This window comes from Corapipo altera, unplaced genomic scaffold, assembly GCF_003945725.1.
Source record: "Corapipo altera isolate COAL_440 unplaced genomic scaffold, ASM394572v1 22b, whole genome shotgun sequence".
Lineage (NCBI taxonomy): Eukaryota > Metazoa > Chordata > Aves > Passeriformes > Pipridae > Corapipo > Corapipo altera.
The window spans coordinates 25,229,052-25,253,296 of NW_020884876.1; the positions used below are offsets into that span (position 1 = coordinate 25,229,052).

At 38.7% G+C, this 24,245-nt stretch overlaps 1 protein-coding gene across 1 annotated transcript in view; it reads right to left on the bottom strand.

The window, feature by feature from the left end:
• BANK1 (B cell scaffold protein with ankyrin repeats 1) overlaps window positions 1-24,245 on the bottom strand; it is a 112,448-nt gene that overhangs the window by 13,966 nt on the left and 74,237 nt on the right. Inside the window, 2 exon segments of the mRNA XM_027635789.1 lie at window positions 1,475-1,777; window positions 3,992-4,088. Of these exon segments, the coding sequence (XP_027491590.1) occupies window positions 1,475-1,777; window positions 3,992-4,088 (400 nt within the window).

Sequence of the window (24,245 nt, forward strand, 5' to 3'; positions counted from 1 at the left end):
TCCTAAAGCAAGCGGCTCACTGCGAATACATAGCAATGACTCATTGGAGCTCCTCTTTGAAAGCAAGCATCATCCTCATTTAGAGGAATTCTGATAACTCATTCCCCAGTCATGTTGTATGGCTAAACACAGGAAAATTCAGAGCACGTTTTAAATGAACTCTTCACACAGGAGCATTTTCAGATGAACTCTGCTTTACTAGGACAGGATTTGGTACAGGACACTGCAAAGCCAGGAAACTTTCTTTGCTGGTACCCACATACAGACAGCTGGTGTTCGGCAGAGATGGTCACATTGATGGTATAGCCATGTAAGACCTATTCCAAGACAGGCATTTATATCAAACCTACACTAACAAATCCTGTGTGCCAAAACTGACCCCTCATTTATACACACATATAGCTCCAGTTGAGTATTTTGTGGGAAGCAAAACGTATTTTTAGCATTAATTTTATTCTGCCCCTCTTTCTCTTAGAATTCACCTGTGGATTCCTGCATGTAGCCAGCTTTTTCTTGGACAGTAGAACACAGGAAAAATCCTACCTATAGCAGGCTATAAGACTAGAGAGCTATTTCTGTCTAATTATGTGAACTTCAGAGTGCTTGGTGATGGTAATTTAAGTCTCTAATAGGTTACACCACATTTGAAAACAGAGTTAACAGTTATAAGCAGTGGAGAAACTGAGAAGCAGTTTGTGTGCACACTTATCAGTAGTGTCCACAACAAGTAAGAAGGGCTTTTTTCCCCTATTTAAGTCTGGTATTTCAGTTTGGATTCTTTTGCATACTTATTTTCTCAGTGAGAAAAATTGATGATCATCCCTTTTGAAACAGATGCAAATAGCATTTTGGGCTTCTCATCACTTTAACCAAACCCAACACAAAATTTTAGATTTTTACTCTGGGGAATAAATATTAGAAAAAAAAGATAAAAAAGGGAAAGCATTTAATTCACAGTCAGAATTTCTCCCTTTCTTTTCAATCTGCAACACAATATAGCTTTTTACTTCTAACTAACTATAACATTAGCTAAAATATAAGAAAATACTACATTACTTCTCTCTACATGGTCACTTTCTATTAATTCTACCTGTGAAATTCCAAGCTATATTAAATCAAGATAGTATTTAAGGCTTTAAAATGGTAAATACTTAAGGCAACTTGACAAAAATACAAGCTCAATCTTTTGTTTCAAGCCTCTCTTGTAAATCCAGTGCATTATTTGGCAGCTCTCTGAAACAGGCATAGTTAGGAAAACATGAACCCAACAGCCCAATACCAAAGTATTACCTGACAGACCTGGTCATGAACATCTTGATGCAGCAAAGTGCATATGCACATGCTTGCTTTGCAGCATTAGGGTCATACCGCCTAGCTACTCTGTTAGAAGTGATCATATGTAATCTGTGCAGCAGCACATAGTCTGCACTTGTACATGTTTGTATCTGGGCTTATTTTTCTCCCAAGACTGTACCTTGTGATTTGTGCAGATTGTCCTGTCTTAGGATGCCAGGCAGATTTCGAGGGGGAGGAGGGGGTGGCCTCTTACAGAGAAAGCAATCTCTTCTGTTCTCTTTGAGATCATCCTGTATGTTGGCATACAAATTGTCAGGACTGTTGTGAAAGCTATATGATTCTTCCTCTTCTTGATCTTCACGTTCTGTCTCCTCTCTGCTGTCTCTTACATCATCTTTCTTTTCCTCATCCACATCAGCTTTGTGTTGGCATCTTGATCCAATTCCATATTGATCTCCCGGGTTCTGCTTGGTTTTTAATACTAAAGAATGCATTATTTCATTTAAAATTTGCCATCTGGAAACATTTCCTCTTTCAAGGATTCCCACAGAAGCAACACAATGGCTAATAAAACTTTTATGAACTGATACAGTAGAAAAGCTGTCAAATACATACTGCCAGTGAACAGCTTTTTAAATATTTACCAAATGAACAGTGGAAGTTTTCATTGTACCTTGCTACTCTGATACATGCCATCTTCGTGCGTGCAATGTTAAACTCTTCTAGAGCTGCTGTCAGAATGAAATCACATACACTCTCCTTGCCTGCATAATTTGTATTACTTGATTTTCAATGCAGCACAGTGCAACACTTAACAAAATAAAGCCAGAGCTCACATATCTGTGGTACTTGTTTTTACACAATGGGGTTTTGGGTGCTTTCTCCTTAAAATGAAATAAACATTGCCCATGAGAGACATGATCGTACACCTGTGGAAACAGAGTTCCTCTGCCCAGGTGGCCAAGAAGGCCAGTGGTATCCTGGGCTGTATCAGGAATAGTGTGGCCAGCAGGACATGGGAAGTAATTCTGCCCCTGTACTCATCACTGGTGGGGCTGCACCTTGAGTACTGTGTCCAGTTCTAGGTCCCTCAGTTCAGGAAGGATGTTGTGGTCCTGGAGTATGTCCAAAGAAGAGCAACGAGGCTGGTGAAGGGACTGAAGCACAAGTCCTATGAGGAGTGGCTGAGGAGCTGTGGCTGTTTAGCCTAGAGAAAAGGAGGCTCAGGAGAGACTTCATCACTCTACAACTACCTAGCCTCTTCTTACAGGCAACCAGCAATAGGCCAAGAGGACACAGTCTCAAGATGCACCAGGGCAGGTTTAGGTTGGAGAAGAAGTTCTACACAGAGTGACTGGGCACTAGAATGGTGCCTCCCCAGGGAGGTGGTGGAGTCACCACACCTGGAGGTGTTTAAGAAAAGACCGGATATGGCACTTAGTGTCATGGTCTAGTTGACAAGGTGGTATTGGATCATAGGTTGGACTCGATGATCTCAGAGGTCTTTTACAACCTAATTGATTCCACAGTACCTGGGGAATTAGCTCAAATGGTAGAGCGCTCGCTTAGCATGCGAGAGGTAGCAGGATTGATGCCCACATTCTCCATTTTTTCCCAAAATTTTCATTCACGAAGCCTAGCCATGATTCCACAGTTCTGTGATTCTTTCTTTAGTGGCCCATGGACCACAGAACAAGAATACAGTGGAGGAATGCGAAAGTGTACATTTTAAACTGCTATGTACACCATCAAAATTTTAGCAGTCAAGATCAGTAACATAACAGAGTAACTACACAAGTGCATCATCAGACTGTACTGAACCCTTGAGTTAGGTTTCCATTCTGCATTATCCTTTGGTGATGCCTGCCTTTCACCATTGACTCAAATGTGAGGTTAGGGTATTTAGCTGGCTAACGTGGCCAGCTGTTACAATTTGTTTTCTTCTTCCATGTGTCCACCCTGCAGTGTTCACATATACAGTGTGACAGAGACACTGGAAAACCTACCAGAGCTAACCTGTTTTTTTCCAGTGTCTATCATCCACCTATATGTGCTAAAGCAACCAGCCTAAATTTAGCAAATAAGAAACTTCCTTTTCATATGTATGAGACAGTTAAAAAGATAAAATTATCAACAAGATAGAAAGAGAATAAAATTTAGCATTATAGATCCAGGATACTCTTAAGATATATGCAAAATATATGCTATCAGTAAATGCAAATAAGCAACTTTGCAGTTTTCGAGGGGAATGGATATGACCACAGATCATCAATAAGCTTGTCAACAATCTATGCTTAGAAGTATGAACATCAAGCTGCAAAACATCAACTGTCTGTGCCTCCATACAGGACTTCACTGCACCTGTAGGCAGTGCCTCCCCTTATCTGAAGGCTGTTCTCTGAGAACTTGGAGAATTCAGCTGTTTTCAGGGTTCAGAGTAGAGATGATAAATTTCCAGAATTTACAAGGAGGTGTGGTTGCACTGAGATCTCTCTTACTGAGCGATAACTTTGTTATCATAGCTGAATCCCCCAACTGTCTTCCCCTTCTCCTAGGACATCTGCCTTCCCTGGAAGTTGCAGTAACATGTGGAAGTTGAAAGTGTTAGAATAAATTTGCCCTCTCTGTCCATAACTTCAAATGCTTAATACAGCACATACAAAACCCAATAAAACTGTCTAACAACATGACTTACTCATGGCTGGTTGAGTTTCCAAGCCTAACATAAGCTCATAAGTGTTACTGTCTTCTGCTTTGTCTCTGCAACTGGTGAAATTATTTGCTGCATTAATCTACAAAGAAAAATAAAGAAGAATATTTGTTTTAGTGACATCATCTCCTACCTTCATACTTTGCTATTGATATAATATTCAACATTCTACTAGGAGGAATGTGGAGACAGAAACATTGTACATTTGCAACTATGTAATGATATACATGTTTTGGCAAATGGAACACATGTATCTCAATACATATAAAGGTTCTGCCATGAAGTGATACCAAGTTTACACAGCAAGGATTGACGCTAATTCATCTTTACCTAGCAGTGCACTGGGCTGTCCAGACAGTTCCCAAGGTTGCTCCCAGCTGTGAAGCACTCATAGATAATGAGAAAGATCAGTAACAGAAAAACACGAAAGTCCATAGGACATGACTGAACAGCTCAAGGGTGCACATAGTGCAAGAAATCTCTGGAGAGCTCATTACAAACAGTTCCTGTATCCCAGCGGTTGGTATAAAAAGTCGTGTGTGCACTGAAAAACCAGAAATGGGACTGCAAAGCATGTTAGCAGTTCTACTCAGTGTCCAAATGTGACGAAGTGGTTTTCTGTTCCTCTAGAAAGTTACATTCACACAGTGCTATTCAAAATTAGCCTCAGGAGGGCCAGAACAATCAGCTTTCTAAAACATTATCAACGTATTTCTTCAAGCAGAAGAGATACTCTGCTCACCCACAGCAGCTAAAAGTAAACCTGTAATACAACAATAGACAGACTTGTTGTCTTAAAATACAGAACACACATTTGCTAATTGTTGATTTTCAGAAACAACTGGAATTTCAAAAGGTGATAGTTTTTTTTAAGAAACCCAACAGGACCTTGATTCCCATGTAAATGGGATATGAAACTATCCTCCACAGACACAGTAGAGCCCTTAACAATTATTCAGGAATTTTGAATTACAAAACTCTGGGGGTTTGAATACACCAACCCCAAAGCAGGCAAGGAAACAGCATGGTCCATATATCATCCAGACTGCAAGATAAAGTACAGGCAGAAGAGTGGACAGTGGACTTCACAGTCAAGAGGAAGAACTGATCTGTAGTTACACCATTCTGCACAGTACAGAAACTGATTCTCAGGAGCTCATACCAGACTCAAGAAGTTTGTTCCTAGTATCCCGCTGTCTCCTGGCACCCACAACCATTGTCTCAGGGACAGAGTTCTTGCTGCATGAAAGAGGAAAAAATTTTGAGAAATAGAGAGTTTTTTTGTGGAACTGAGAATGCTTTCTTTCCAGAAGCTCTTGTACACAGCCACCTCATGAATACCAGTCTGAAAATGGAGTAGCCTTCAGACTGCACAACAGGTGCCTCCCTGGCCTGCTTTGTTGCTCTAAGAATATACCTGGATCTCTACACAGCTATGCTTGCTTCCAACAATAAAGTATTAATCTCTGCCTTCTGTGCCCATACAATGTGTGCATCAGTGAGAGAATCCTGTTTTTCTTGAACTTCCCCATAATTTCTCTGGTTCTTCTATACTTTGCAGAAACAGGATACATCTTAAAAGCCACAAAGTTAGAGCTTTTCAGAATATTTATTTTCAAAATATTTAGGCCTGCATGTGCTAAATGTAAGTGTACATTGTGAGAATAAATAAGGTCTAATAAATAAATATGTTTCCTGTGAAGAGAGGACGTGTGTAGAAGAAATCAAGCAAGGAGAGCTCTAGATATATAAAGCTCTCCTGCTATGGCACTGGAGTAACATGTCAGAGAAAATCTTTCAAAGTCTCCACTTTTATCTGTGTAAACATGAAGTACTCATGGATATACAGTTGGTAGAATGAAGTCAAAAGGGTAAGTGGAAAAAACAAATGGCATTTGCTGATTTTCTTCAACACATTTCTCAGCTGAAGGAAACCTGGTGACTCAGAGAAAAACAATAGAATAGATATGATTAATATGCATTTTTGAAACTTCAATGTTTCAAAAGACTGAAGGTCAGCCACCCTGGAAGCTTATAATGGTTCTACTGACAATGCTGAATCTTTGGGAATTCAGGATGCAATTTAGAAGTTTAGCCCCTGACTACACTTTCTAAAAGTCTCCAGGACCTGTGAGACACAGAAAAGCTGAACAGATGGAAACAGTCTTTAACTAAATATGGTTACACTAGAAAAAAAAATTCTGTATAATGCAAATTAATGACAGAAATCTCCTCTGACACTGGGTATGATGACACTGTGCATCTGAAAACAGTGCAGTGTCTCCAAAGGCAGTCCTTATTTAAGAATGCAAACCAACATAGCTAAATCAGAATAATGCAATGGTTCAGCTTGCAAACCTTGCCATGATGCCCTGAACGAATGCCCATTACTTTTAGGACTTTTATATGGGCTGGGTCATGTTACTTGAATGTAACAGCGTAGTTAGCATGATGTTTCTACATTTAGGGTGTTGAGTACAACTCATGCACAGACCTGAACTTCCAAGTCATTTGAGCCTGTTAGGCTGAAAATGGGTCTTTGATTTATACTGAGATTTCTTATGGCTGTCAAGTCACCTTCCAAAGGAAGAACTAGCTTCATTGGGAACCCGTATTACAATAAAAAAGGTATAAAAAAGTTGTTGCTGTCAGTACAGAACTGCTCCTGACAGACTATGGGAAAGGGCTCTGAGTTTTTGAAATTAGTTTGTGAATTGAGAAAATAATTTCCTCACCTCAGCATGCAACGAGAATGTTGGGATGAATTGAAAGTCCTCTGAGAGACTGATGAGGTTTCAAGTTCTGAGACTAAATGCCATCTCTCAACATCAAAAAGTAGATACTTAATTTTCTTTCAGTTATGTATTTTAACTGTCTTAACTGTCTTTCAAAAAGGTCAAGTTTTTGAATAGCTTCAAAGTTGTCCCTCATAAGAGGGACAAAGCCTGAATTGATTTATCTCAGTTATTTACTCAGGAATTCATTATCAAAGTTATTATTACCCATCTTGTCAGCATTTCTTTCAATGCTCTTCTGAAAAGTCATCTTTTTAAGGCACGTTTTCAAAAGATTTTCTCCTTGTTATACAAAGGATTTTCTATCCCTCAAAGTATTTTCCTCCAATGACTCTGCACTGAGACAGAATCATCCCCTCTGGCAAGGGCCCACAGCATTGAAATTGGGTATGTTGTACCCTCTTGTATAGTCAGGAGTGAAACTGAAGAATTCAGAGGAATTTAACACACCGGTGATACTTAGATATGGCAAGAGTTAGATATGGCAAGAGTCATATACACCTGGACATTGTATTTAATTTATAAACAGATACTTACAGATAAATATATCAATCACAGCTCACATTAATCCTTATGTATAAGATATAAATGGATATATCTAAAAATATATCTGTACCCTATATTCCTAGAAACAAAGTAAGACAGGACTACTGAAGGCACATTGCTCAACAGCTTTCAAAAATCAGATCTTCATGCTTAAATTGGATCTGGGATAATGCTTAGAGTAATAATACATTAATTCATATGATTCTTATGCGCTTTATTGTTTTCCAGTTGTCCATTAGTTGTCCTTTTCTTTCATTAAATTGGCCCTTAGTAAGTTGAAATTCCACTGTATATATATATATATATCTTTTTAGGCTGAATATCTTATTGTACTGGTATTTTTTTAAAAAAATTAAATGTATGTAACAAAGCCTTTTGTGTCTCTGCTGTACTTTGGAAACTCATGCTGTCACCTACTTCCTCAGTTTTTCTGGATTGCAGCAATTAGGAAAATTGATGGAGAAAGTCCTTATCATTGCTTGTAAAATTCTCATTGAACCCTTTGACAAGACACTCTCTTCAGTTAGGGTTGAATTAAAAAAGATATCCTCTGCTTCAGGATGGAGTGATGCATTTTTATCCTGTGTAAAAAATGTCTGAAGAACATCATGTGTTCCTTCCTCAAGACAAGATTTTGTCTCCTGAAAGTTAGTGCATTATTGCCTGAGGTAGGCAATGCCCTTCTCCTTTTCCATACAAATTATCTTCACTGTAGCCAGTATTTCAAGTAGGAGAGCACAAAAAAGGCAGCTCCCTGCAGTCAGTCTCACAAAGCCCGTAATTTATACGATTACTGCTGGCCACATCTAGATTTTAATTCCAATCTTAATTCAATTTTAACACTTCAGTCAGTCCATCTGCCTAACAGTTTTCTTCATCAAGCCTTTTTCTGGGAGAGACAAGACTTCAAACACTAGATTAAACTGAAGGTGCTGCCTTTAATTTGTTTAGGACAAAGACAATTTGATCTTCTTCTGGACTCCAGGGCATTTCCAGCTGTCTGCTGGATAGCATTCAGGCTTGCTATTAGACGTCTTAAAAACACTATGCAGTCACACTAAGGCCTGTTCTTTCAGGGCTGATACAGATTTGGTTGTTTATAACACATCACCACAACATTCCTTCTTATCCTGCTCCCAAAGTTCGCAGTTCTTCCAAGAGACGCATTGCTTGTTCATCTGTCTCCCACTATTCTGTAGCTCAGCATTTCAGATCAGAGGACGGGCATGGCCGTCCTAAAGACACAGCTTAGGCAGCCTCTTCTGACCGCTAAGCAACAAGGTAACATTGCCAGTCACCTGGAGTTGAACCGGTGCTGAACATTAGAAAACATCAATTTCTACTGCTTGACTTCTTTGAGATGCACCAGTCTGAAAGACTCCAACAGTTGCCCTCTCCCTCTGCTAACCTGGAGCCCTGATTCTCCTGGACTCTGAGAAACAAGCAGTCACATGCTGGTTAAAGCTATCCCAGTCTACGTGGACTTGCCAGAAAGGCTACAAGAGTATGCAGAGCCCAGGTGCAAGTACAGCAGTGCTTTTAAAATTATTTGATACCAGCTCTGGACGTACATGGATACCTGTGTCTCTGGAGCCAGTGCCTCCTACAGAAAAGCAGTATAAAACCAAGAGGACATGGTCTCATTTACCCTTTTTCTTTCAGCACCTTGTCTTTATTTTTTCTCTTCAGTGTAGACCTCAATATGTCATACAGTTCTTTCTGAAAAGTGAAATCAACAGCTTTGGAAACCTAGAAGTAGATGTGAACTGTGAACACTTCAAAACTTATGTACCTGGATAACAGTATGTCCATTCATAAATCACTTCACTGGATCATGGAATTTGAAAAACCTTTCTACTCTTTAAATTTCTAATAAAGTACTGAATAGTACAGGAACCAGGACAACACTAATTAATAAGCCTTTCCATTTTGACTATGAATCACCGAAAACTAGCCTTATAAAAACATTTCTTATTCTTTCTGGTTTCTCTTGTTAGCTGCATTTCATTTTGTGCCTTAGTCTTTCTCACAGTATCCTAAAGTGCCTGTGCTACAATTCTGACTTCGACCTTAGTAACCCGATACAGTTTCTACTTCCTATGGACTTTATTCTCCTATTTGGGGTTGTTTTACACTCTTTCAACTTTTCTTTCACAATGAGGTAGGTATGCACTTTGATATGCTTTTCTTTGAAATCTGTTGCTATTATGTTGTTATTTTTCATTCCCATCATAGAAACTGTATATAATAATATATCTTAGATTGCTCTCACCAAGGTTACCCTGTCTGGACAACCTCAATGATTTCCTCTTCTTTATTTACAGAGAAAAGAGTCTTCTAGCTATTTCCTTCACCTTAAATGTTAAAATCTTACCAATGCATTGAAAAACCTATTGGATAATGTTTCCCACTGTATTCCTTTCCAGGTACATGTTGGTGATCTGGACCTCAGAGCAAGCCTACACGCTGATACACAAGCTGTTTCCCCTTTGTTTCCTGGACAAGTTATACTCTTTCATAAAAGTCGTATAAATTATTCCACCATCTACCTATTAGACAAATATTGCCAGTTTGGTCACAAAGAAGAACTGTATCCTTATCTTAACACACCTAAGATTTTTGAGCACTAGCCTACTTTTCTCTTCCTTATTATTTCTTTAGGCTAAAAATCCCCACCCCTTCCCATTTTGCAGACAACACAAATCACTATTGATCAGCATTCCAGAGTCTGGAAAAGGGACATAGCATAAGTAACCTAAGTCTCAATTTGAGAACAATAAGACTTAATATGATCATGAGAAGTTCTCATAAGGTATGTGTTTTACCTATTCAATTCAAAGTACTGGCATGAACACCAAAAGAAAATATGCTGGCTTCCTTCTGAAAAAGTATGCTGGATTCTTCTAGAGAAGGTCAACTTGCAAAAAAACCCCAAACCATCAAACTGAAACAAAACAAAACAACAACAACAACAAACCCCCCACAAAACAACCCTCCCTCTCAGAAAACCAACCACCATAACCAAATCCCAAAACCTGCAAACAAACAAAACCCCCCTACAACCTCTCTAATGCAAAGTGGAAAGTCTCTTCCAGATAATTTAAAGAGAAAACCACAAACCTGTTTTTCAGTAATTTCATGGCCTTTTCCATGTGACTGTTTGATGTAATGGAAACCTTACTGATCTTTTCACAAACTGCACAACTGAAAACCAGGATTGCCTCTGATAAAAAAACTCACAGAAAAAGCTCAGTTGATCTTCCCACAAAATCTACTGTCATGTATGCTGTGAAGATATAGAAATAGATTAAATATAATACAAAATACTGCCATACTTTGAATTCTATGCCCTATGTTGTTATTTCTGATCTCAGGAGCAGAAAAATATTCCGTCAGTTCCTGTTTCATTACTGAATCATTTTTTGGTTTTGGTCCTAACATGCTCATTTGGAAACTCAGCTCTTTTTCTTACTTAGCATTAAAGCATCAACATAATATATTCTTTAGCACTACACTTCCAACTGCTTTCCACACAGCCAACTTTGCTTTTTAACATTATCTGGTTTTGGGTGGGTGACACATTCACATTTCATGTAGAAAGGACTTAAATTCTGTAAAAGCAGGACTAGATTCCTACTTCTTTAAGTACTACCGGAATAACAATTTTAAGGTTAGCTTTATGGAGCACTTCAGGGTATTTTCTGATGGACAAACACTGTGACTTCGGTGACAATGAAGATAGATTCACCTTCCAGTAAAAACTTATTTTGGGGTGAATGTAGAGAGCCCTTCCCAAAATAAAGGGCTATCCTTCTGACCTACTCTCTTCCATCTGCCCCAGAAGGCAGCAGCCACAATAAAACGCCACTTTCCTCTGTTGCTAGATATCAAATGGCATACTTGGCAGGTTATTTATTTCCACAGGAGGTGAACTGTGCTGGCAAAACCAAAAGCCCAAGCTGGGTGCCTCCCAGGGGGAGGGGTCTTCTCCTGTGCTCTAAAGGCATTATTAACCAGAGGGCTTCACTGCACTTTTGGCTGACATAGATACACACATCAGCAGGCAGAAATTACAGAGGCGGGACACTTGCATTGCTTAACAGACTGCAACCATAACTAGAGTATCCTCTCACTGGGAGTGAAGTTAAGCAGAGAGGAAAACGGGATGTAAATAGGTAAGTCATCTCAGAACCTCAAGACAGAAAAAACTGATTTCCTTGGCTGGATGTTTCCTCTATTTCCTTGCCATAGGCATACAAGATCTTCTTTCTAATGTCCTTGCTTTCAGAGAAACTGGACTGAAACACAGCAGTTGGATCTTTTTTTCCAGCCCCAGGTGATTCGCTTGTACCATTCCTAAGACCTTGCCAGTACTGTCTGCTCAGACTCTAGATGCCACAACTGAAGCAGAAGGGATATACTGCCATTTGGCATCATCTTCACAGTTTTTGCTCCTTTTGTCTCACCCTCACTGTGGTCTAGCCTATACTATGCCCATTGTCACTGCTCTACCAGAGCTTTCCAGAATGCAAAGGTGAGAACTAGTACAGCCTTGGAAATATTTTCCATTTGCACTCTCAGTACTTCATGAAATGCAAGCAGATGATTTGGCAAACACTTTTCTTTAATTCAGTTCCAGCTGTATCCCTGAGCCTAGTGACCAACCACTCTGGTTATAAAATTTTTCTAACTCTCAGGTCTGCATTAGTTACTAATTTCACATATTCTACAATGTAAAATATTCATCAAAGTATTGGAAGTGTTTAAGTATTTATTACTCATTTTTCCCAGGGTCCTGTATAAGGACCTCGAGAAATGACTGAAAAAGCCAGCTTCATAAAATTGATCGCATGCATGAGGACAGATCCAACATTGCTGTTCATTACCTTTATTAATGTCAAACACTTCTACTACCCCATTAGCTTGCTTGATAACTCATGCTTGCAAAAAAACATGAGAAAACACAGATTTCTCTAAACTACGAGTGCAATGAGACATTCAATACAGTGTTACAATCAAAGACAAAAACCACTTGGGAATCTAGCCTGGTTGTAAAGTGGGCAGGTGGGAAGAAAAGTGGTGGAAAGAAGTTTTGCTGCACGTTCTGCTGTGCAATGCTGAAAGACAGTAGTTGAAAGCAGTGTGGGCTGAGCAGCCCAGAGGTTACATCCAGCCCTTGAAACACTTGAACTTGGTCTCCTGACCTAAGCAAGACTTGCCTTAAAAAAAAAAAGCCAAGAACACCATGTATTATCCTGCCAGTCAAAACTGCTGCTTCCTACTGCCTGCTCCCCATCTGTCAGGGCAAGCTGATTTGCAAGGCACTCTGCCTTCTCAAAGGCTGAGCCACCCCTGATATACTCCATGTTGCTGGACAAGGTGGGCCCTCAGCTTTGTTCTCTGTGTCACCACAGATGAGAGGGTGTGTCACAGTGCCTAAGCTCTACACCGCACCTTGGACTCGTGCACATCTCAGGCTATGTGCAGGAGCTGCACATGCAGCATTGCTAACTCAGAGAGATCAGCATGTCCAGCTCCCAGAAATGAGTCAGAAGACCCTTTTCTGCTCTACTTGTTCATAGGAAAAGTGAAAGGGGATTTTTTTCACTGATGCTGTTCAGCGCTATGTTTTCCATTATTTCCCTTCCAATTTCCTGTGTGTTATTGAGGCCTTGTGATATCAATACAAGATGACAGAATCCTCAGTGCCACTAATAACCATTAGCCAGCTGAGTGAGAGGCAACTGACCTAAACCTGTCTGTGCCACATCAGTCAGACTGCAAAAAGAACAGGTATTTAACCATAATTAACTGTATTTTCGAACAAAGCTGCTCATTCTAGGAACAAAAGGCAATGATTGCTCCATTACTCAAAATGATTCCTCAGAGTTGCAAGCAATCATAATTTATTGCTAACCCCTCATGTCTTTCTCATGCAGCTGTTTACATCATGTGGCTTTTTATCAGATGTCTGGACATATTAAACACAGAAGTGTTGTTGCATCTTAAATACATGATCCCTACCCCCATTATGGCTTTAATATGCATCCATTATGCCTTTAACTCCCAATAGTTTTAAGTGTTCAAGGTCAGGATGGACAGAGCTTTAAGAAATGTGATCTATCCTGCCTATGGCAGGGAGGGCAGATTAGATGATCTTTAAAATTCCCTTTGGACCCAAACTGTTCTCTGATTCTACCTCAACAGGACACACGATTTTCTTCCAAAGGCATGTTCCTGTTGTGTAAAACTGCAGCATTATCTTTGCCAGAGCACAGATTTCTCTTTCTGGGTCATAGGTGTGTGTATAATTGCTTTATTTATCTGTATGGATTTCAGTTTAACCTGACACTTTCTACTTTGTTCATGTTAATTCAAATCAGGAGTATCACATTATCTAATGGACAAGTATACTTATGTGCTGATTAAACTAATCCTAACAAATTAAAACAAAAACCCCCACATACTAAATAAGATAGAAAACCAAGCAAGGACACAGAATGGCAGTAAAAATAATACTGTGACATTTGACAATAATTTGTAAAATTCCCTCTGCAATATAATTTGTCAGAAGTCTCAACCACTACCATATTTTCTGCAATAGAGAAATGTTAAAATTCTCATTATAATGTGCTGAAAGTATATAAATGCACACAACTGCCAGAGATAGACGATTACACAGAATAAATGAGAAATTAAGTGCTCCACTGCCAAAGTCTGATGATTTTGCGATCAATTTGGAGCAAATGTATGACTGAAACAATGATCTGTACAATATTAAGAAACTAACAAAACATCAATTAACACCCAACTTTGGGCTCAGATATTTTAATAAGAGCAAAAGGAATTGTTTCATTTGAAAGAATGTATTGTAATCTTAAGCAATTTCCTTCTAGGCTCCCTTACTAAACAACTTCAGTTGCATATCTGCTTTAACTTCATTACAAGCAGATTTATTGCACTGTATATCAGCCAGCATCGCTGAAGTGATCCCTACTTGCAACATTATTCTGTGTAACTTCACACTTACTTTGTATGCCTGTCTATCAAATCACAACAAACTTTCTGCAACTCTTTTTTTAACTCCTACTTTTCAATGAGTTTCTGGGGAAAAAAGCCCTCCCTTTGTACAAATCACCACCACTGAGAAACAAACAATAAACAAAAAAAATCAAACTAAATAAAAACTCAGCATGTCGATAACTTCATGACTGCAGCTTTGAGAGATAACCGTTACTGCAAGAGAAACAAAAAATTACTTCTAATAACAGAACTTAATTTACTGGTATGTACAAAAATATATTTTAAAAAATCAAATCATTGCAGCCTCCATTTGAAAAATTTGTGCTCGCTTTCCCTTTTCTAAACATTTATGCTGTTCTCTAATCTAACTGCTGAGTATCGAGGGATTTTTCTTCTGAGCATTCAAAAATAAAATTTCTCCTCAGACTCATTTTAGCTCATTTCTCCTTTAATGACAATTCTTGTTACTTTGATTTTCACACACCCACACAACTTTTTGAAAGACTTTCAAATCTCGTAGAGTACTGATTCTGCTGAACAAAATATCCACTGCTGTTTGACAGGCTGTGTAATCATTGCAAACTCCACAAAAGCATTCCTATCTCTCACACAGGTTAATTTTTCAATTTAGCAGGGTAAGAATTTTTTCTTGCTTTTCTGATTTTTTTTTTCTGGGCGAAGCAATAACCATTCTCCAGAGTGTTTCTCTTTCACTTGATGACAATTACACTGTTTGAACTTTCAGTGTAGTTACTAAATTACTACTCCCTTAGCAGATCAAGAGATAGAGAGAGAATCACAGAATCGTTTAGGCTAGAAAAGACCTCCAAGATCATGAAGACCAACCATAGACATAACACTGCCAAGTCCCACTAAGCCCTGTCCCTAAGAGCTGTGGCAGCTTGCAGGACCAAAATCTGAACCAGTCTCCTTCCACCACAAATTGAAACAGGAATGCTCCACTCCTTTGCCAAGCCAGCACCTGCTGACCATTTGTCTGTTGAACTTTACAGTTATTAATTTTACTTCCTGCTTATTTCTTTAATGTCTGGGAGATTTTGCTTTACATTTGCTGAGATCAGTTCATTAAAATACTAATTTCAAGTGGTAATTAACTCCTGGTGGAAGCAGCAGTAGCACTGATATGCTCTCAGCTGCAGGAGAGTTCACAGATGCTCAGGTCCCCGGGAAGTAGAAGATTCATTAAGTGACATTTAGGGTATGTGGATGCTGCGAGATGAAGGACCCATTGCATGAGTCCCCATGGAAATCTGAACAGGCTTTATATAGATGTGCTGGGTCTGGCTGTAAAGGAGTTAACTCTCTTTATAGCAGCCCATATGGTTCTGTGTTGTGGATTCGTCACTAAAACAGTGTTGATAATGCACCCATGTTTTGGTTATTACTGAAGAGTGCTGGTACAGCCTCAATATCTTCTCTTTTTGCTCCTCTGCCCCCTTCCAGGGAATAGGCTGAGGTGGGCAAGAAGCTGGGAGCGCCAATGGATATTCCATACCATTTAATGTCATGCTCATTAACAGAAACAGGTGGAGGAAGATGAAGGTGGGCTTTTTGGCTTCCAAGGTGGCTACTTGAAGACTGGCTGGGCATGGGTCTACCTGTGGGAGGTGGTGAAAGATTTCCTTTGCTTCACTTGTTTTTTCCTCCTCTTTCCTTTACATACTAAACTGTATATGTCTTGCTTTTCTCTTCCTACCCTCTCTCTCATTCACTGGAGGTGGGGCGGAGGGGGTGAGTGTGCAGTTTATGTGGGTGCTCAGCTGGCTATGGTCAGCTCACCACACTAGATAAGTACAGCACTGTACTAAAACTAGAACTACTGTTCCAAAACTTCTTGGGCAATGCCAACTTTCATTATAAGTCACCACACAGTTAAGGTTTCCTCCCACCAATTCATGACAGCTCTCAAGAAGCTGCTGTCCAACTCAAAACTGTGCTGGCACAGCTTTGCCTAGAACCCTAGCACCACCAAATCTCACTCAGTAACGAAACAAAAATGCTATACCCACTATAGAGATTCTTCAACTTAAGAGAAAGAGAGTATCTGCAGTACCTGATTGACAGATATGGAATAACACAGAATTTTAGATCTCATACCTGTTTATTTCTGCTTTTGTTTCTCCTAGCTGGCACATATAAAAACTTTTGTTTTTAAAATCCAAACCAAGAAAAAGTCATTAGCTCTGAAAAGCTCTTTCATTCTCTTAGCGATAATGTGAGCAGGTAAGAATTTTGCCTTTATAAAACATAATTATGATTTAGATGACCATAATATCATCTAGGTATGTGAAATGTTTCCAATACTGCAGTGGCATGGCAGCTAAATAACAGCTAGATACAAACACATCCAAAAGGGTAATCAGCTAGTGGAAGAGTAACACTTGTGGAAAATTTAAGATTAGCACAACTGAACAGCTAATGCTTAAAAAGAAGAGTAAACAACTGGCCTTTAGTAAGGTATTGAGCCCCTGAAATAATCAGTGACTCCACCTGGAAGGAAAGCAAGAGGATGGTGAAAGCATTGAGTAAATACATCAACTGTGCCCACAGCCCAGGAAACTTTCAACCCTTTTCCATGTAATGAGGACAAACATGGTCTGGCTGAGCAAAAGAATATCCCGTCTTTCCATATGGTTTGTTTCAAAGCCCTGTGCTCCAAGTTACTGAAAAGTATGCCGCGGGCTGGAGTCAAAGACAGTTGCATTGATGCTACTGGCAGAACATTTATGATTTATCACTGGGCTCTAGATCTCCAGCAGCAACACATTATTCCTCATTTTCTATTCTGCATCCTATGTATGCACTGCAGAGCGCTACCCTAATGTGATAAACAGCTGCTTTATTGTGCACCAGAAGACCTACATTTTAGATGCCAATAGTCACAGTATTGTTTGTCATTTGAACTCAAGTAAGAAACTTCTAAGCTCTCTGGTGACTTCTGAGATTCAGCACTCTTCTCCCCTGGATCCTGGTAAATGCCCAGAAATTTTTCTTTACAGAAACCAGGAGGACTTTTGCTCTATCTAGCCAACTTTTAAAATATATTGAATTAAAGAGGAGTAGGATAAAGTGCCTAAATCTGTGAAATTTCATGGTATTTCTAGAACGTGTTCCACATACATGTGCTAAAAATAGTTTTCAAATAAAGATTTTTATATTCAGGTTCTTAAAATCTTTGTATTCCTAAACAACAGCTAAGATAAAGAATGAGAAAAGCAGTTGAAATAGCAGTTATTATCTGTACTGCATTCAACTGTGTCAGTTAAAAGAACTACTATTCCCATGGCTGTGCACACACACACCAGCAAAAACTGTGTAGTGAAACACTTCTTCTGTGGGAAAACACTAGTTCAGCATGTGGTAATATTAGGCACTTTATGATAAACAAAAGCAGGAAAAAGTTAGAATATGATTTTCCCTCTGAAACATGTATCATGCAAATGACACACCTAATCCAGCAGATAAATAATTAGCCTCCACAGAATTTAGTTTTCAAAGGCCAAGCAAGGTCCTTCTCTTATTTTTGCTTGACTCTAAATGTATCTAAACTTGGCTCATATATTTGCTTTCAGATTCAACTATTAGGAATTTGCGGCCAGTACTCTGGTCATTCTGCATTATTCTTTTAGTTCAAGTATATCTCATAATGTATTAACTGAAGGATGGTGATAGTTAAAGTAATAGAAAGCATATGAGCAAATGAGTAGTGACCTCTACACTATTGTGTTCAGACAAATCATTTCCCTTTAAGGTGCTTTGCTGCTTTCACATATTTCAGCAACAGTTTTTTTTATTTGATGGTTGTATATTTACTACTTTCAACCTCTAATCTATTATCTCAGAAATGCATCCTGCATGTACAGAAAATGGCTAAAAGAGACAAAAAGTCCAGTCTAATTTGGGTCCATTTTGCATACATCATGCAAACACTATGAAGTCCATTTTTCTGGCTTCTACATGCCTTCTGACAATCCAGACCTCCAAACAGAGGAGAGAAGGTAGCAATATAGAAAAAGAATACCAAGCTAATTTTTAAAAAGTTAAACCAAGGTACCTGCAACTCAGGAAAACAAAATTCTTTTCAACGATCTGTTATGTCACATAAAGTAACACTGTGCTTTGCTTGAATATTTCTATCGTAGAATCACAGAATGGCCTGAGTTGGAAAGGACCTTAAAGATCATCTAGTTCCAAACCCTCTACCATAGGCAGGGACACCTTCCATCAGGTCAGGTTGCTCAAAGCCCAATTCAACTAGTCTTGAACACTTTCAGGGATGTAGCATCCATAACTTCTCTGGGCAACCTGTTTCAGTGCCTCACCATTTTCACAGCAAAGAATTTTTTCCTAATATCTAATCTAAACCTGCCCTCTGTCAGTTTGAAGCCATTCCCCCTTGTCCTGTCACTACACGCTCTTCTAAATAGCCTCCCTCCATCTTTCTTGCAGGCTCCCTTCAGGTACTGGAAAGCTCCAATTTGGTCACCCTGAAGCCTTCTCTTTTTCCAGGCTGAACAGTCCCAATTCTTTTAGCCTTTCCTCATAGGAGAGATGCTCTATCCCTCTAAACATCTTGGTGACTATGAAGAGAAACTCCTGATATTTGAGTAAATAATAATACAACATGAAATTCAAGTTAACAGATGTTACTGAAAGAAATAGAAGATTATTTGCCCTAATTTTATAAGGTATTTCTCTCTGAAATCTTATTTCTCTGCTCCCATATCTTAAAAAAAATACCCAGTCCTCTTAGCTTTGTTTGCTCTGTGAACAGCAACAAACAGAGAGTGAGCAGCCACTTGTTCTTTCACATTCTTTCCGAGAGTAGATCTAAGTGATTTGTACCTAGGATCACATATACTTCGACTCTCTGTGACCTATTGGGAAACCTGATGTAGTATGTGGTCTATGCCCCTAGACAAAAAACATCCTACTTGAACTATGGTGATTCATTCCATCTTTACCACAGCCTGCTTCCACCTGTAACTGCTTTCCATGTAACCTCCAGAAGTGCACACGCACACAGATATATATAGATATATAGAGATACAGATATATATGTATGTTACTTGCAGCACTGTATCATCTCAGAATTTTACATGAACAGATACAGGCTGAACAGCATAATGCACTGAATTGTATGCTATGCATCATAAAATCTGTCACAGCTGAGGAAAAGTTAAGCAAATATAAATGTTTTGCATAAATCTGAAAGAAATAGATTCCCTGACTGATGACTGAAACACAATTAGTTGCTGCTCGCAGAAGGTAAAAGGTACCTGCTAAAAGCCATTAAAAATTACTTTCAGTGGTATGATATCACTGAGATCTACTTTGGTTCTGGAGGGCAAGAGAGACATACAGACAAAGAACTATGTAACTTCTGATCTGTGCAATTTCTGTTTAAAAAAGGGTGTAATACTTTTTCTTCTCAATTTTAGGGGTGGGGAACCAATCTAACTTGAGTGATCAGCCTGCTTTCATGCTAGTAACATCAGTATTAGAAAATGCTTAGCAAGCACAGCTCGCTAAAACTGTATTTGACAGCCCTTCTAATGGCAGCTGCTACTAGATTAGACTTGATATGAATATGGATCTCAAATATTACCATTTCAGTGAGCACTTTCAGTTCTCAAGACAAGAAAGAAGGAGCAAATTACAAAATAAGAGCCAGGGTGGGAAAAGACTATAAAGCAAGAGAGAAAAAGGGCAAAGAAACCTGTATTTGACATTCAGTGTGTAGTTTCCTACAGCATCATCTTATTTAATACCAGCAATGTTAGTCTACATCCATTACCTTCTCAGTCCCTTACATTTTTCTAATCCACAGTCAGGATCCAAAAGCTTAGTTACCGAGGATGATAATTTAGAGCAGCAGGTCAAGTTTTGCATTAGGCACACATACTTGCTGCATTAGAATAAAACAAGATGCTAATGAACTTGGGATGCAACATGTTAGTGGACTGGGTTTCTTTCCTGCTCCCATCTCTCTTTCAGACACCTTGTAAGCCACTACTATCAATAATGCAATGCTATGTAACAGAAAAGCAATATAAGCAAACAGATACACTGGAGTTTCTACTAAGCAATTGGATTCTACCTTTTCACTTTAGTTTTTTTAAGGGAATTTCTGTTTTTTCCCTAACAGGACATATAGCAATTTTTAATTAACTCATTCCCCTTTTTCTCCTCCCCCCCAGCACCACACAGAAAGTACCTGTTGAATGTAAAGACTGAGTAACTTTACAAGAGCTCAGGAGCTGGAAGGACCCCAGCAGTGGATGGAAAAACCAGCAGCAGTCACTTACAAAAGGAGTCCCATTTTATTGTTTCCCCCGGGGCCTCTGCCAGTCATGCTTCACACACTTAGCTGCATGTGCATGCTGGGTAACTCTTGGGGCAGATCTTCATATGTAGTAAAATGTGTGCCAGCCTCAAAGGGACTGTAATATTTTACATGAAACTATACAGCCTATTTTTTTTGTCTTAATACATTTAACAGTGTAGGAAGAATGTCTGAATCTAAAGATCTATAAAATGCACCTATAAAAAGGGGTCCATGGCGGAAAAAAAGAGTTACAAATGGACTGCCACTGACAACTATCACTTCAAGGTCGTTTGTCCCAACTGACCCTTTGTTAAATGTGGTTACCCCAGCAAGAAGGAATAAAAAAAAAGCCAAGGTAGAGATGGCACTGCATAACCTGTGGTCCATAGCACTCTGGCATTGTTTTTCAATTGAATGCTTAATGTCCTGCCTTGTCTTTTTGTTTCTCTGTTAAAGTGTAAATTCCCATTTGTGGGAATTTAATAATGCATCTCAACTCCGACATGCAATTCCTGTGATGGGTAAATCTTGGATATTCATGTTTCACTGAACAAACTCACAGTATGTGTAACTTCATACAGATGCGTATGATGCTGAGGAAGTTTAGAAATTGGATTTATTATGGTTTTATTTTAAAATAAACTCTAATACTGAAGAGAGTTAATTGCCACAACAGGCAATTGTGGAACAATGAGAGTTAGAACTTTGCTGGTTCAGGAGGAATGCGTGAACAGTGTGAATAAGAAACGTTAAAATTCAGTATGTTTTGAAATTTAAAAGCTTAAGCTGAAACCATAAAGAGGAGACAAAGCTATTGCAGGGGAATTACAGTTTAAGGAATATGAAAACAACATAACCCAAGTGTATTTCATATTGGCATTTCCACTCCTGCTAAAATACTTGAAAGGTTTGTTTCTCTGAATACTGCTTGAACTGTCCTGTTGATGAGTGCTGAGGAACCCAATAATAAGAAAAAATATTTTTCTTGCTTGTTTTTTCACCTAAGGGGTAGGAGGGATACGCAAGACCAAATATGTAGTTTTAACAAACTGGTTAAATATACCTAAACATTCCTAAAAAAATATAAAGTCGCATCATAGGTTAATACAAAACTTGCAATTTCCAGCCTGTCTCTACTTCAGCAGTAAGGCAGACACGATAGGATGACAGAAGAGAGACAGATGAACAAGGACTTTGGGGCCTGAGTCATGAATTCATTGACCTACTGCACCATGGAGCACCAGGCCCTAGCTAATTCATTCTGAATCAGCAAACAGCAAAAGCCACACAGCAACAGAAATCATCAATACAGAAGACACATGGCTTTGACCCTTGGTCATGCCTGCAGGTTCCATGGGTAACTTGTTCACATTTCACACCTTAGAGTGGTTGCAGACTATGGCACTCGTGTTTATTATACTTTAGAAAAGCTTAGATTAATAAATGAAAACAAGCTCATGAGTACTGAGCAGACCCCAGGTGATTTCATTATTTCTTTACCATAAACTCAAATGAGATGTTTCCCCTTCAGCACAGCAGATTCTACACTCAAACAGGTGCTTTGTATGACTGATGCAATGAAAATACCACAGGAATACAAACACTACTGACATTTTCCAGCAAATAGTTAAATTTTGACACTTCACTAAAAACCATTTCACTAAAGATGATGGTGGTTTGGCACATCTGGAAGAAAGGGGAAAAGAACTGACATACAAGCAGATTCTCTTCTTGCTTCCCAAGATCTGTACATAAACTCACAAGCTCCCATCTTGCTGCCAAAAAGTGAATCACAGAACTGGACTCTATAGCCTAAGGGACGCACACCTTGTGTCATCTTCCCTTCTCATAAGAGAAGACAAAGTAGGAAAAAAATAATATAATCATACCTCCTTCCTGCACAGTTCAAGTTACACAGTTTTGGAAACCATGGGGTCCTCCGTAACCTTGGTTTGTCTTTGAAGTGAGCAAGCAGAAGAGGCAATAAAATGCTTAAGAGAAGGATGAAAGAACAGATGAACATACGCTACCAAACTCAGTGTCTAACAACAAATGATTCAACATAAGAGACTGAATTGAGGTTTTTATACATCAGCAGTCCTCCAGTGTAGAAATTCAATAGGATGGTTATTTATTGACTCAATTAAAATCTTAATAGATGAATGACAACCTTGTTTCTATGACAAGGCATTGATGTTTCTCAAGGGAGGAAGTTTTAGTACTTCCTACTACTTTTACATTGTAGTAGACCAAGGAAATTGCCGAAGTTAACACAAAAGACTCATATTTGAGACAGAAAAGAAATGTTACCTGAAGAGATTAATTTAGGAATTATTATGGTATTCTTCATCATAACCCCTGTACACACACAGAAATAGCAACTATGACTCCTCAGCCTGATTCAGTGAAATACACAATTTAGAAGCTTTAGGGACAGCTTTCATTACATTTTTATATTTCACTTCATTTTCCTCTACGTTTAACCATCAAGACACTCAGATTTTTCTTTTTTGCCAGTTTAACTTTTTGATTACCTTATATAACAAAACACTGTCAATGTTCAAGACACAAATGCCCAGTCTAGAAAAAACGTGCAACTTCCAAATTGCTTTTGGTAATATAAGAAAAAAGTAGAAACCCATGTAAACTAGAGCTCTCCAGAACTCCAAAGTGTTGGCACACAAGTCCCTGTAGGATGTATATGAACAGGCTTTCACTGAATTACAAGGCAAAAATTAATCAATCAGCTTAATTGTGTTCTATTTTCAGTAGCGAAGGTGTCACTGTTATCAACTGTTGCAATTTTTAAGATTTGACGATCCTTGCAAGTCCCTTCCAACATGGCATATTCTGTGATTCTGTGTAAAAAGAAAGAGGGAGAGAGGGAGAAGGGAAAAGGAGAGGAGGGGGAGAGAGGGGGAGGAAGGAGAAAGGAAAGAAGAAAGAAGAAAAGAAAAGGAAAAAGGGAAAAGGAAAAAAGAAAAAATAAAAAAAAAGAAAAAAGAAAAAAAGGAAAAAAAGGAAAAAAAATAGGAAAAGAAGAAAAAAAGAATGCTTCCTAAAGCTTCAAAGAATTTACCAGAAAAATATATATAGCCATGAAAAACAGGCAAAATGAAACAGAGAGAGACAGAAAAGGAGAACAAGAAAGAAAGAGAAAGTATGTAACAAAGCAGGAAAAAATAACCTTCAAATCAAGCTGATGGTTCCAACTTGGCATATTCTGTGATAAGTCAGAATATTATGCCTCCTCTTCAGGCAGTCTTCAGAGAAGATAACTCTCATAAATTTAGCAAGTAAGGTAGTTCATGTTCTTCGTATGAAAAGAGAGTTTTGTTTGTACACACATATGTGATATTTATGACACCACCTATGACACCTGTGGCTTAAGGTAAATCGTTGCTATGTTAGAAACAGCACTTGGAAAATGTAGTAGTTCCTTAAAAATCAGTGGAGCAGCACAGCCGTTTCCATTTTTTTACACTTCACAGACCAATTTGCAGATAAGGCTTTTTTGTTCCTTTTG